The 12545-nt window shown below is 38.0% G+C and overlaps 3 protein-coding genes and 1 pseudogene across 3 annotated transcripts; 3 read left to right on the top strand and 1 right to left on the bottom strand.

The window, feature by feature from the left end:
* LOC104739098 overlaps positions 1-2223 on the bottom strand; it is a 3602-nt pseudogene extending 1379 nt beyond the window's left edge.
* LOC104739096 (cation/H(+) antiporter 23, chloroplastic-like) lies at positions 3032-6545 on the top strand. Its single transcript, XM_010459345.2, has 4 exons — positions 3032-3283; positions 3386-3842; positions 4098-4639; positions 5059-6545. Exons 1-4 carry the CDS (start codon positions 3032-3034, stop codon positions 6385-6387), a joined length of 2580 nt encoding a protein of 859 aa, XP_010457647.1. The 3' UTR covers positions 6388-6545.
* Positions 8883-11018, top strand: LOC104739095 (protein UPSTREAM OF FLC-like). Its single transcript, XM_010459344.1, has 6 exons — positions 8883-9317; positions 9405-9474; positions 9570-9685; positions 9759-10245; positions 10509-10613; positions 10696-11018. The coding sequence occupies exons 1-6, from the start codon at positions 9185-9187 to the stop codon at positions 10883-10885; spliced, it is 1101 nt and encodes a 366-aa protein (XP_010457646.1). The 5' UTR covers positions 8883-9184; the 3' UTR covers positions 10886-11018.
* LOC104739094 lies at positions 11398-12296 on the top strand. The gene has a single exon (XM_010459343.2). The coding sequence runs from the start codon at positions 11531-11533 to the stop codon at positions 11798-11800; it is 270 nt and encodes an 89-aa protein (XP_010457645.1). The 5' UTR covers positions 11398-11530; the 3' UTR covers positions 11801-12296.

The raw sequence follows: 12545 nt of genomic DNA, 5'->3' as shown, positions 1-12545 counted from the left end.
TTTCTCGTCTCTATTCCCTGACCACAAGCTCTCTGCCAAAGCAGAGGCACGTGGCCAAAGCCGTGAGTCTAAAACCGTGGAGTCAGCTTGCTCTGACCATAACGCAACTTCTCCTCCTAGCACCAGCTTCCTCTCTTCCTCATCGAGCAAACCATCAGTTATATCATAGTTGTATATGCTCTGCCACGTCTTGAAAGGTGCACACCAAGACCCACCACCGCCTCCTCGCTGATCATATATACTATCATTCCCTAGAAACCCGCCGTGACCACAGTCTAAGTAGTAGAACTCCGATGAAGAGACAATTACTCTGTAACCAGCAGCTACGATTCTCTTTGTGTTCTCAGGACCGTTATTCCAAGTCTGTAAGATTGTGTGCTCTTTTGGCAGAACCGATGAATCCACCTTGATTTGTGCATCTAGCAGAACATCTTCCCAGTAAACAACTGTACGGTTCTTTGACACTATGTAAGGTAATGTGGAGTTTATGTACTTTTCAAGAAGCTGACTTAGTGTTCCACCAGAGGACAAGAAAGAATTGATGGCAGGATCAGTTTTCCAACAGCCTGGGATGACTTCATCTCCACCTCCATGGAAGAAAGATTCTGGAAATTGCTTAACAACATCTTGTATGACGTTTTTAACAACATCATATGTTTTAGACTCAAGGGGTTAAGCTGACCAGCCCCGGGTTCACTAGCTAACCGCTCATCCCAACTTTTACCAGCAGGCCACCAAAACATGTTGGCGCATGTCACAATTTCCGGGTAAGCTTCTCCCCATGATCCTGTATGGCCTGTCATGTTTAACAGTATCCATTAGAACAAAGCTAATTTCTTGTGCAAGAGAAAATCAAGCAAACTCACCAGGAGTGTCTATTTCAGGAAGTACTCTAACTCCATGCTCAAAACCATACTGAACAATCTTGGAGACATCCTCAGGAGTGTATACCATGTCTGGTCCATAAGATCCTTTTGCAGCGAGTGAAGGTTCAGAAGGAAGCACTAACGGAAAAGATTGCGAGTCAATGATATGCCAATGGAAGACATTGAGTTTGTTTGCACTCATGGCCTTGATTGTTCTCATTATATCATCTACTCCATAGTAATTCCTCGATGTATCAAGCAAAACGCCTCTGTGGCCAAACAAAGGTGAATCCTGAATAGAAATTCCAACTGGCAAGCACAAATCAGGAAATGTTCCCCAAATCATCTGAGAGAATGTCTCAAGGCCACGCATAGCTCCCCAAACCGAGCGAGCTAACAAGTGGGCAGAAGAGCTGCCAATGGGGATGGATAGGTTATAAGACTCATCAACACCATGGTGAAGCGGCAGCGAAAGATCAGTAACAATGACTTTAAAGTTGCTCAAGGTGTAACCTTTCATAACTTTGACAGGATGTGTAACGAGTGGGGAGTAATTCTCAGAGCGGACCAGGTTGAGATAACGTGCTACAGAGGCTAAAAGGTATTGGTGTTTAGGGGCAAGGATATTGAATTCTGGAGAGAGGACAACGGCTTTATGTTGAGGCCATGAGAGATATCTGGGCTTTGGCCAAATGTTGATTGGTGTCGAAGTGGAGAGCAATGGCGAAACGAAGAAGAGTAATGGGATTAGTATGACATGAGACTTGGAAAGAGTCACCATGTTCAGTATAAGACAGTAATGATTGTTCTTGAATCAATCTACTACTCTGCTAATGGACTTTCCAAAATCTGCACACCATAATAAAAAAATTGAAGGATGCATTACAGATCAAAACAACAGCATCAAGAACAAAGACAAGTGTGAGTGGGCAAAAGCTAGAACTACTACTAGACTAATAAACAAGAAGTAGCATCATCCAAGATCCAAGTGCTAAAGTATTGAACTTTAATGACTCAAAAGGCATTCTGAAGCAAACCCTAGATGATAATTGGGATTCGTCAGCCAAAGTGATCGCCTTTTCTTCAAATCTCCATAGTAAGCACACAGAGATGAGAGAACTAATTGGAATTGTGGAAAAAAAAAGAAAAAAGAAAAACGAAGTAAAGAGGAAGAAGAGAGAAACTGTCACAGAGGAGAATTTCCCTTAAGTGTAGCAATGGAGGCGAAAGACGACGAAACGAACACTAAATGTCATTCATCGAAGCTTCTCCGGGAGAATTTTGGCTTAGAGAAATTGATATCGCTTCACTCTTAATAAGGTAATCCTCTTCTTCTGTCGCTTTCTCGATTAGTGGACTGGATTCATAGTTGCATTATAATATATTTAGTTGTTTCTGTTTTCTGTGCAACGTAGAGTATAATTAACAATTTAAATATTCGACTTATAGGTCTTTTAAAATAATAATACATTAACAATAGACTAAAACTATTAAGAAAAAAAAAAAAAAAAAACAAACATTCTATGATTTTTTAAAAATCATCCCTGCTATATATATATAAACACGATAGTTGTAGTACTTCTAGAAAATTAAAAAAAAAGGTTGACTATATTGATTTCTCATTCTATTTTGCATATGGTTATATGCATATTTGATATCAAAGTTACACTGATGTCCTATATGTTAAATTAATAATTTTATAAAAGAAATTTATTAAAAAATAATACATGTAGAAGAACGATTTTGTAGTCCTAGATTTGTTATCGCTAGTACCCCATACTAAATTAGGATGAGGCGTTTACCAAATAAGACCAAATCTGTAACTGTAAGTGTGTTTTACACAATTACGTACAACTCGATCGGACAAAAATGTGTTGAACCAGGTGTTCATTTTCAACCAGCCGTTTAAAAAGGCACTACCAGCAAAAACACACATAAGTCCATTCAAAAATGAGTGGTTAATGATTTCCCCAATGACAACTAATACATCATCTATAATTAGCCATCACGTTTGAACCAAAACGTAGAAAAATGGTTGTGAATTTGTTGTTATTGCATTTAACACGTTTATATGAACCCAACGTTGGGTTTAGACAAAACGTTGGGTTCAATCAGATAGATTCATCGTATTTTGGGGAGATTTCGACTAGGCATCGTAGGAGGAGATGTCTTCAGACCCCTTTAATACGACGGAACCTAAGTATGAAATTGAGGAATCGCGTTTTGGAAAGATAGTGTGTTACGATCAACAACTTCTCTTTGAAAAGAGAGAACAAAAGGGATGGGAGAGCGGAAGTACGCTTGCTTCTTCCCTTCCCTTCTTCATAACACAACTATTCGTCGCAAACCTAAGCTACCGCGTCCTCTACTATATAACCCGACCCTTTTATCTTCCTCCTTTCGTAGCTCAAATCCTTGTGCGTATGCAAAATATAAGTCAAAATTTTGCAACATCGGTTTTTTTTTGTTCTCTAACTCTGTGTTTTAATCTTATTTCTTTTTGAATTCTATTTTTGCAGTGTGGTTTATTGTTTAGCCCAAGCGTGCTTGGGAACGTAGATATTGTAATCCAACATATATTCCCCTACAGATTCACAATGGTTCTTGAAACATTCGCAAACTTAGCTCTCGTCTACAACATCTTCCTCCTTGGTCTAGGGATGGACCTGAGGATGGTGCGGATCACCGAGTTCAAACCTGTCATCATCGCCTTTGCAGGACTTTTCGTCGCTTTACCAGTTGGTGCCGCCCTTTACTATTTGCCGGGCAATGGCCATCCAGAAAAGATCCTCGCTGGTTGTGTCTTCTGGTCTGTCTCTTTAGCCTGTACCAACTTCCCTGACCTGGCTAGGATCCTTGCGGATCTTAAGCTGTTGCGGTCCGATATGGGCCGTACGGCCATGTGTGCTGCCATTATCACTGATTTGTGCACATGGGTTCTCCTTGTTTTCGGGTTCGCTTCTTTTACCAAATCAGGTAACGTATCCTACAATATATAATTAGTAAACAATATTTGGGACCACAAGCCAGAACCTCAAACTATTACCCAAAAACCTATAATCGCTAAACAAATTTTATTCCACCGGACAAAAATGGAATGAAACCTACATTTAAATCTTATCCGCTTTTTTTCTCAAAAATAATAAGTCTAAAACGAAAATATGCATAGTAATTTAAGAATTTCTTCTGTTCTTTTCTTTTTTCTTATCCTTTTGTGCATGGTTCAAAAAGGGTCATGGAACATTAGGATGCCCTACGTGTTGTTCGCCACTGCAATCTTCGTCGTCTTCTGCATCTTTGTGCTGCGTCCGGGAATTAAATGGATCTTCGCAAAGACCGTGAAGGCAGGTCACGTTGGAGACACTCACGTTTGGTTCGTTTTAGGAGGTGTGGTCCTATGCGGCCTGATCACGGACGCATGCGGGGTCCACTCCATAACCGGGGCATTCCTGTTCGGTCTCTCCATCCCGCACGACCACATCATACGTAACATGATCGAGGAGAAGCTCCATGACTTCCTCGCCGGGATTCTTATGCCTCTCTTCTATATCATTTGTGGGTTACGAGCAGATATTGGTTTCATGCTCCAGTACACTGACAAGTTCATGATGGCATTTGTCATTTGCTCTTCCTTCTTGGTAAAGATCGTGACTACTGTGATCGTCTCTTTATTTATGCGTATGCCTATGCGTGACGCACTCGCTATGGGAGCCCTTATGAACACCAAGGGAACTTTATCGCTCGTCGTTCTTAATGCTGGTCGTGATACCAAGGTACTAATTAATCCATCAATTTTCACACTGTGGCTATATGATACTTTTTGAGTCTAGGATAAGACAAAATTGGATGAGTGAAACATGAACAAATAGCCTGCATACAAAATTGAATTCGAATGGTTACATTAATCATTATTCACCTTATTACATTAAGATAAATTGATAGACAGATATTTCATTAATCATCATATATTCACCTTATTCGTCCTATTTTATCATCTACTAGTTACTCTCATTGTCACTTACATTTCTGCCCATGCAATATATATAGCCCAATCTAGTATATAATGTAAAATTTGTTTAAAATAATATAAAAGAGTTGTCAACAATAATTTTTGTTTTGTTTTTATAATAAATAGTAAAATTTCCGCTAAATTCCATTTTATTTATTTCTCTGTCTATAAAAACCATTACAGGCGCTGGATAGTCCAATGTACACCCATATGACGATCGCTCTTCTAGTGATGTCACTAGTAGTCGAGCCTCTTCTCGCAGTTTCATACAAGCCCAAGAAAAAACTGGCTCATTACAAGCACCGTACGGTCCAAAAGATTAAAGGAGAAACAGAGTTCCGCGTCTTAGCTTGCGTCCATATTCTCCCCAATGTCTCTGGGATCGCCAATCTCTTACAAGTCTCAAACCCAACCAAACAATCACCTCTAAATGTCTTCGCCATTCACCTCGTGGAGCTGACCGGTCGGACCACAGCCTCGCTGCTAATCATGAATGACGAATGCAAGCCGAAAGCTAACTTCTCGGACAGAGTCAGAGCAGACTCCGACCAAATCGCTGAGAACTTCGAAGCTATGGAAGTCAACAACGACGCTATGATGGTTCAGACCATCACCGCCGTCTCGCCCTACACAACGATGCACGAAGACATATGCGCGTTAGCCGAGGACAAGCGAGTTTGTTTCATCATATTGCCTTACCACAAACACTTGACACCGGACGGTCGGATGGGAGAAGGAAACTCTTCCCACGCCGACATTAACCAAAACGTTTTGAACCACGCTCCTTGCTCAGTCGGGATTTTAGTGGACCGTGGCATGGCCATGGTCCGGTCTGAGTCGTTCCGTGGAGAAGCAATGAAAAGAGAAGTCGCGATGCTCTTCGTGGGTGGTCCAGACGACCGTGAGGCGTTATCATACGCTTGGCGGATGGTCGGACAACACGTGATTAAACTCACTGTTGTAAGATTCGTCCCGGGACGCGAAGCTCTACTATCGTCCGGGAAAGTTGCGGCGGAGTACGAGAGGGAGAAACAAGTAGACGATGAGTGCATCTACGAGTTTAATTTCAAGACAATGAACGATTCTTCCGTTAAGTATATCGAAAAAGTGGTGAACGATGGTCAAGACACGATCTCTACTATCAGAGAAATGGAAGACAATAACTCGTACGATCTCTACGTTGTCGGAAGAGGATATAACTCAGATTCTCCGGTGACAGCCGGTTTAAACGATTGGAGCAGTAGCCCTGAGCTAGGCACGATAGGGGACACATTAGCTTCGTCGAATTTCACAATGCATGCTTCGGTTTTAGTCATTCAACAATACTCTGCCGTTAACAGACAAGCTGCAGTCGCAGCAGCCACCGCAACAACGGTCCCCGGGAACAATCAAGAATCCGTTGATGGTGGGGCAAAGGTAACTCGTGATGCTGAGGCGCCATTTATGAAGTCTATGTATGAAGACGAGGAGGAAGATGAAGAAGAGGAGCACCAATATGGAATTCATAGGTGATGAGTTTCATACATATATACGCTCGTTGATTCTTTTCTTTTTTTTTCTTTCCTATTAGCCAAAGAGAATGTGAATGATCATGAAAATTCAGTTTGGAGAATTTCCAATTTTCTTACTGAGAAGCGATTAATTTTAATCTTCTCAATACCATTACTATATTCTCTCTTTTTTTTTTTTTTAATCCATTCTGTTATACTACATGATTAACCTTTGGTTGCTTTTTAAAATACAAAATGGATTGCATTTACCTTAGGTTATTTAAGACAAATGTTTGTAGTACTATTTTTTCTAGTTATTCCCAAATCAAAACAAGTGGTAAATGGTATATAATTTTCATTGATAGTTGATACTATACTAAAAACGAAAAAAACCATCATTACAATGCTTGAATTGAAGAGGATATACTCTTTTTGATTAATTCAAATAGTTTATTTCCAAAATCATACTGTATGTTGGTGGGAAAAAAAAATCAAAATGTTCTCAGTTTTTTCAACAATTCTTTTTCTTCTCTGCAAGCAAAAAATCATTTTATTTTCTCCACCTACGATTACCGTATCCCGAGACTATTCAACATTCCCTTAATAGAGTAACAAATTTCGGGATTTGTTTATGCTTTTTTGTCATCTAATTTGTCGTTATGGGTAAGAATTAAAAACTGGATACCTATAGAAATCTCATATACCATATACGCAAATATTCTGTGTATATATTTAAGTTGCTAAATCACGATAAATCTGCTGAATGGACTTTCTCCTTTCTATATTTGGTTTTACAAAGACTAAGACCAACTGAACCATAATCATAATCCATAAACCTCTCCTACAAGATATCTTCTTAGTTCTTAAAAACCTTTTTTCTCTTTAAACTCATTTAAAAGTTATTTTCAGTAAATTTTTAGATTTTTATGCCTTGACGTAACATTAAAAGGGGAAAAAGATAAAGAAAAAAAATACATAATTTTATCAAACAAAACAAAAGGTAAGTGATCTCGAAACCCTATGTTTGNTAACTCGTACGATCTCTACGTTGTCGGAAGAGGATATAACTCAGATTCTCCGGTGACAGCCGGTTTAAACGATTGGAGCAGTAGCCCTGAGCTAGGCACGATAGGGGACACATTAGCTTCGTCGAATTTCACAATGCATGCTTCGGTTTTAGTCATTCAACAATACTCTGCCGTTAACAGACAAGCTGCAGTCGCAGCAGCCACCGCAACAACGGTCCCCGGGAACAATCAAGAATCCGTTGATGGTGGGGCAAAGGTAACTCGTGATGCTGAGGCGCCATTTATGAAGTCTATGTATGAAGACGAGGAGGAAGATGAAGAAGAGGAGCACCAATATGGAATTCATAGGTGATGAGTTTCATACATATATACGCTCGTTGATTCTTTTCTTTTTTTTTCTTTCCTATTAGCCAAAGAGAATGTGAATGATCATGAAAATTCAGTTTGGAGAATTTCCAATTTTCTTACTGAGAAGCGATTAATTTTAATCTTCTCAATACCATTACTATATTCTCTCTTTTTTTTTTTTTTAATCCATTCTGTTATACTACATGATTAACCTTTGGTTGCTTTTTAAAATACAAAATGGATTGCATTTACCTTAGGTTATTTAAGACAAATGTTTGTAGTACTATTTTTTCTAGTTATTCCCAAATCAAAACAAGTGGTAAATGGTATATAATTTTCATTGATAGTTGATACTATACTAAAAACGAAAAAAACCATCATTACAATGCTTGAATTGAAGAGGATATACTCTTTTTGATTAATTCAAATAGTTTATTTCCAAAATCATACTGTATGTTGGTGGGAAAAAAAAATCAAAATGTTCTCAGTTTTTTCAACAATTCTTTTTCTTCTCTGCAAGCAAAAAATCATTTTATTTTCTCCACCTACGATTACCGTATCCCGAGACTATTCAACATTCCCTTAATAGAGTAACAAATTTCGGGATTTGTTTATGCTTTTTTGTCATCTAATTTGTCGTTATGGGTAAGAATTAAAAACTGGATACCTATAGAAATCTCATATACCATATACGCAAATATTCTGTGTATATATTTAAGTTGCTAAATCACGATAAATCTGCTGAATGGACTTTCTCCTTTCTATATTTGGTTTTACAAAGACTAAGACCAACTGAACCATAATCATAATCCATAAACCTCTCCTACAAGATATCTTCTTAGTTCTTAAAAACCTTTTTTCTCTTTAAACTCATTTAAAAGTTATTTTCAGTAAATTTTTAGATTTTTATGCCTTGACGTAACATTAAAAGGGGAAAAAGATAAAGAAAAAAAATACATAATTTTATCAAACAAAACAAAAGGTAAGTGATCTCGAAACCCTATGTTTGTTCTTTGGAGTCGTCCGAGAAATGTGTGGTTTCCGTTAATCCGCAAAGACTTTTTCATCTCTATCTATGCGTATGTTTGGTTTTGTCTCCACAAACATGTCTCATTAATGTTTGTTTTTGTCTTTTTTTTATTACTCATATATTTTAAATAAAACATTCAAAATTCAATTCTGTTTTTGGGAATAAGCTAAACTTTTCTCTCTACAAATCAAATATAAAAGGGTGTGTGACTTAACAAAAGAGAACGAAAGCCCTAGTTTTAGTCCCATCTTTTGTATCTTTCTTGTCTCAAAAGCGGAGAAGTGAACTCTTTGAGAGTTTTTTTCGTATTGTTTAAAAAGACTATAAGTAGCTTTGGCTTATATAAGTTCTTCTGAAAAAGACACACAGAATAAAATTGAAGAACCAAAAAAAAAAAGAAAAAAAAGAGAGAGATGGAAAGTAATGGTGGAGGAGGAGAAGTAAGAAGAGTGAATTTAGTTTATTTCCTTAGCCGTTCTGGTCACGTTGACCATCCTCATCTCTTGCGTGTTCATCATCTCTCTCGTAATGGAGTCTTTCTTCGAGGTTAATCCTCTCTTCTTAATAAATCTGTCATCAGTCTCTTCTATTTCGATCATCACTCTCGGTCTCAATTGTGTGTTTAAAACGCAGATGTGAAGAGATGGTTAGCGGACGCACGAGGCGATGCGGTGCCTGACGCATTCTCTTGGTCTTGTAAGAGGTAATATTGATTAAAAATTTAAAATATTGTTTTTTTCACATTCTTGATGAAATTTTATTATTATTTACGATATTTATCGACTTATAATATTGCAGGAGGTACAAGAATGGATATGTATGGCAAGATTTATTAGACGACGATCTGATTACCCCAATCTCCGATAATGAATATGTCCTCAAAGGATCTGAGATTCTACTAAACTCTCCGAAGGGTATGTGTCATATCAATAAATTTTGATAATTGGTTTATTAGGGTTCTTTAACTAGGGTTTTTAAAAAAAGCAGAGGAGAACAAAGCTTGGGGCGTAAGAAATAGTGTTGACGGCAGAGAAGACCCTGAAGGAAAACTCGAGGAGTCGAAATTAACGTCAGAGAAGATCCATAAAGAGTCTCCGGTGTTCTGCTCTCAGAGATCGACGGCGACAACGTCGACGGTCACCGAGGAATCCACAACGAACGAAGAAGATTCGCTTCTTAAGAAACCAGATCGGAAAAAAGTATCCGGCGAAAGAGACGGTTCTAAGGAAAACGGGTCGGGTAACGATGTCGAGCCGGGTCGACCGAGTGTATCGTCGTCAACGACGTCGTCTTCGAGTTACATTAAGAGTAAGAGCTATTCGAGCCTACGTGCCTCTCACGTGTTACGGAACTTGATGAAGTGTGGTGGTTTGGATACAAACGACGCCGTTTTAGAGCCTTTGAACAAATCTGCGTCTGGGGCTTTTGGTCCGGCTTGGGACAACGAACGCAGATACCAACAGCACAATGCTCGGTACGCTCTAAAAGTACTCATATTAATTCTTATATTCAATTAATTATATATTATTTTTTAAAAATCGTTACTTTAAAAGCTGTTAATGCCATATATGATTGGGATTAATCTATTTTTTTACTAGTTTGCAAATCTATTAATTAATTAATAGTTCTAATTTACTTTTATATATCATTGGCACATAGTAATAGACTAATAGTATATACAATATTCTCTCAATGGTAACAAGCCGTTGCTTTTTTCTTTTTCTTTTTAATATATAGAAAAAGCTTCGAGGAGTACTGGAGTGGCATAAAGATGAAGGAGACAATAGAGTTTTGTAAACCAAAGGCTACTACAAGCAAGCCTTCTATGGCTCCATTATGCGCGTAAGCCCTCTTTCTCATCAGTACTCCTCATGTTTGAAACTTTATTATACTTACGGTTGATAAATTATAATATGAAATATAGGCAATGTGGGAAGTTATTTAAACCCGAGAAGATGCATTCGCACATGAAACTATGTAGTGGGGCGAAGAATTCATCAGCATTGACCGGAAATAAAACCGGTAAACCGAGGCAGCAACGGTGCAGAAACATTAATCCTGGAAACCCATTGGGACATCAACGTGTAGCGAGGACTACTCTCAAAGATTCATGATGGTCATAGCTAATTCTCTATGAAATAGCAGCGGAATATTTGTTTGCTAGTTAATTTCTTCTGTTTGATAAACCGCAGAGACATTGTTTGAATATCATGATGCTTGGTCAGAAAATAAATTGAATAATCTATATTGAAGGTTTTTGTTTTAGAAACTAATTGATCAGAATTTGAAAAACTAATGTATTAGATTAGAACCCTAGTTGAAGTAACTAGAGAGTACTAATTAGATTGTACACGTTTACAAAGTAAGTATATATGTATACTGTATATGCTCTAAATCTTTACACATGTTATATTACGCACGCACGTACGTATCTTCATGTGCATGTGAGTAATTATTGGTCATTGGGTTGAGAATATAATTAACACATGTTGTACAATACACCATGATCTTTGTCGTTTTGTCTTATATAATAAATAAATAAAAACTCACGTCTACTTTGACCAGATAAGATTCAAAGTTTTCAATGGAAACTCCTTTCATCGTAGCTTCGACATTTCTGCCTCTGGTCAAATAAGACCACCTTCTCTTTCGATCTCTATTTAAACAATCATAACATCAATCTCTAACTCATAGATCTCAAGACAACAACAACAAAAAGTCAACGGACCAATAATTATTGTGATCTGAATCTTAAAAAAATGTCAATGGAAGGAAGCTTTGAAGGCATGCTAATGAACGTGAGCATTTTTGCTCTGATTCAAGCTCTTGTGTATCTCATACTCTCTAAATCTTCGAGTGTTTTCTCTACGTCAAAGACGATGAAGAGAGCTAACAGTTTCCGGTCAGCGAGATCCATCAGCATCCGTAGGATTCTGGCTACTCTTCAAGACATGCCTGCAGGCGGCGAGATGTCTCCTTCTTCCATGGGATCCTCTTCTCTTGTCTCCCCTTCATCATCACCATCGTAAAGCTACATGTATATGAATCATATGATTCAGTATTTGTTGGTGAATCCGGTGGATGAAGTGTGTTTGTTTGTTAGATAATTTTCAATTAATTCTTTCTTCATTTATAGTATCATTCAAATTGATTAATGAACTTATAAGTATATTTACCAAAAAAAAAAAAAACTTATAAGTATATACAACTGGCTATGTCTTAACCACGAGGTGGTGGGCTAGTGGTTCTAGCTTGGTGGAAGAGTCGCCCTGTTGGTCCAGGCCAGGGATCGATTCTCTCCCCAAGCGCAGAATTACTCAGCTTTATCCCTTTGATCACATGGGTATGAGCCAATTGCTTACGGCTCATTTGCATATCTGGGAGGGATTCTATCCGTGGGATACCCTCTCCCCAGAGAGATTAGTCTCAGATCCCTCTATACAGGGGCGGATCTACGTTGTAGTAAGGTAAGGTACGTGCCTTATACTAAGTTTTAAAACTTTGCAATTGATACACTTATTATAATGTATTTTAGCTCAGTTGGATAAGTTTACCCCATGAAATATCTCGGGAGAAGGGTTCGATGCCTCTTATTCCATTTTTCCTAAACGTTTTGTTACCTCCCCCACAACTTTTATGCTACTAAAGAATTTTTTTAATAATTACATATGGTAAGTACCCCATATAAGTTTTCCGCGTGGATCCGCCACTGTCTCCATAGATCTAGGGATTTACTCTCTGAGTTAACAAAAAAAAAAAAAAAAAAAAAAAAAA

Source organism: Camelina sativa, chromosome 14, assembly GCF_000633955.1.
Source record: "Camelina sativa cultivar DH55 chromosome 14, Cs, whole genome shotgun sequence".
NCBI classification, from domain to species: Eukaryota; Viridiplantae; Streptophyta; class Magnoliopsida; order Brassicales; family Brassicaceae; genus Camelina; species Camelina sativa.
Note: the sequence above shows the minus strand (reverse complement) of the source record. Positions and strands in the feature narration are given on the sequence as shown.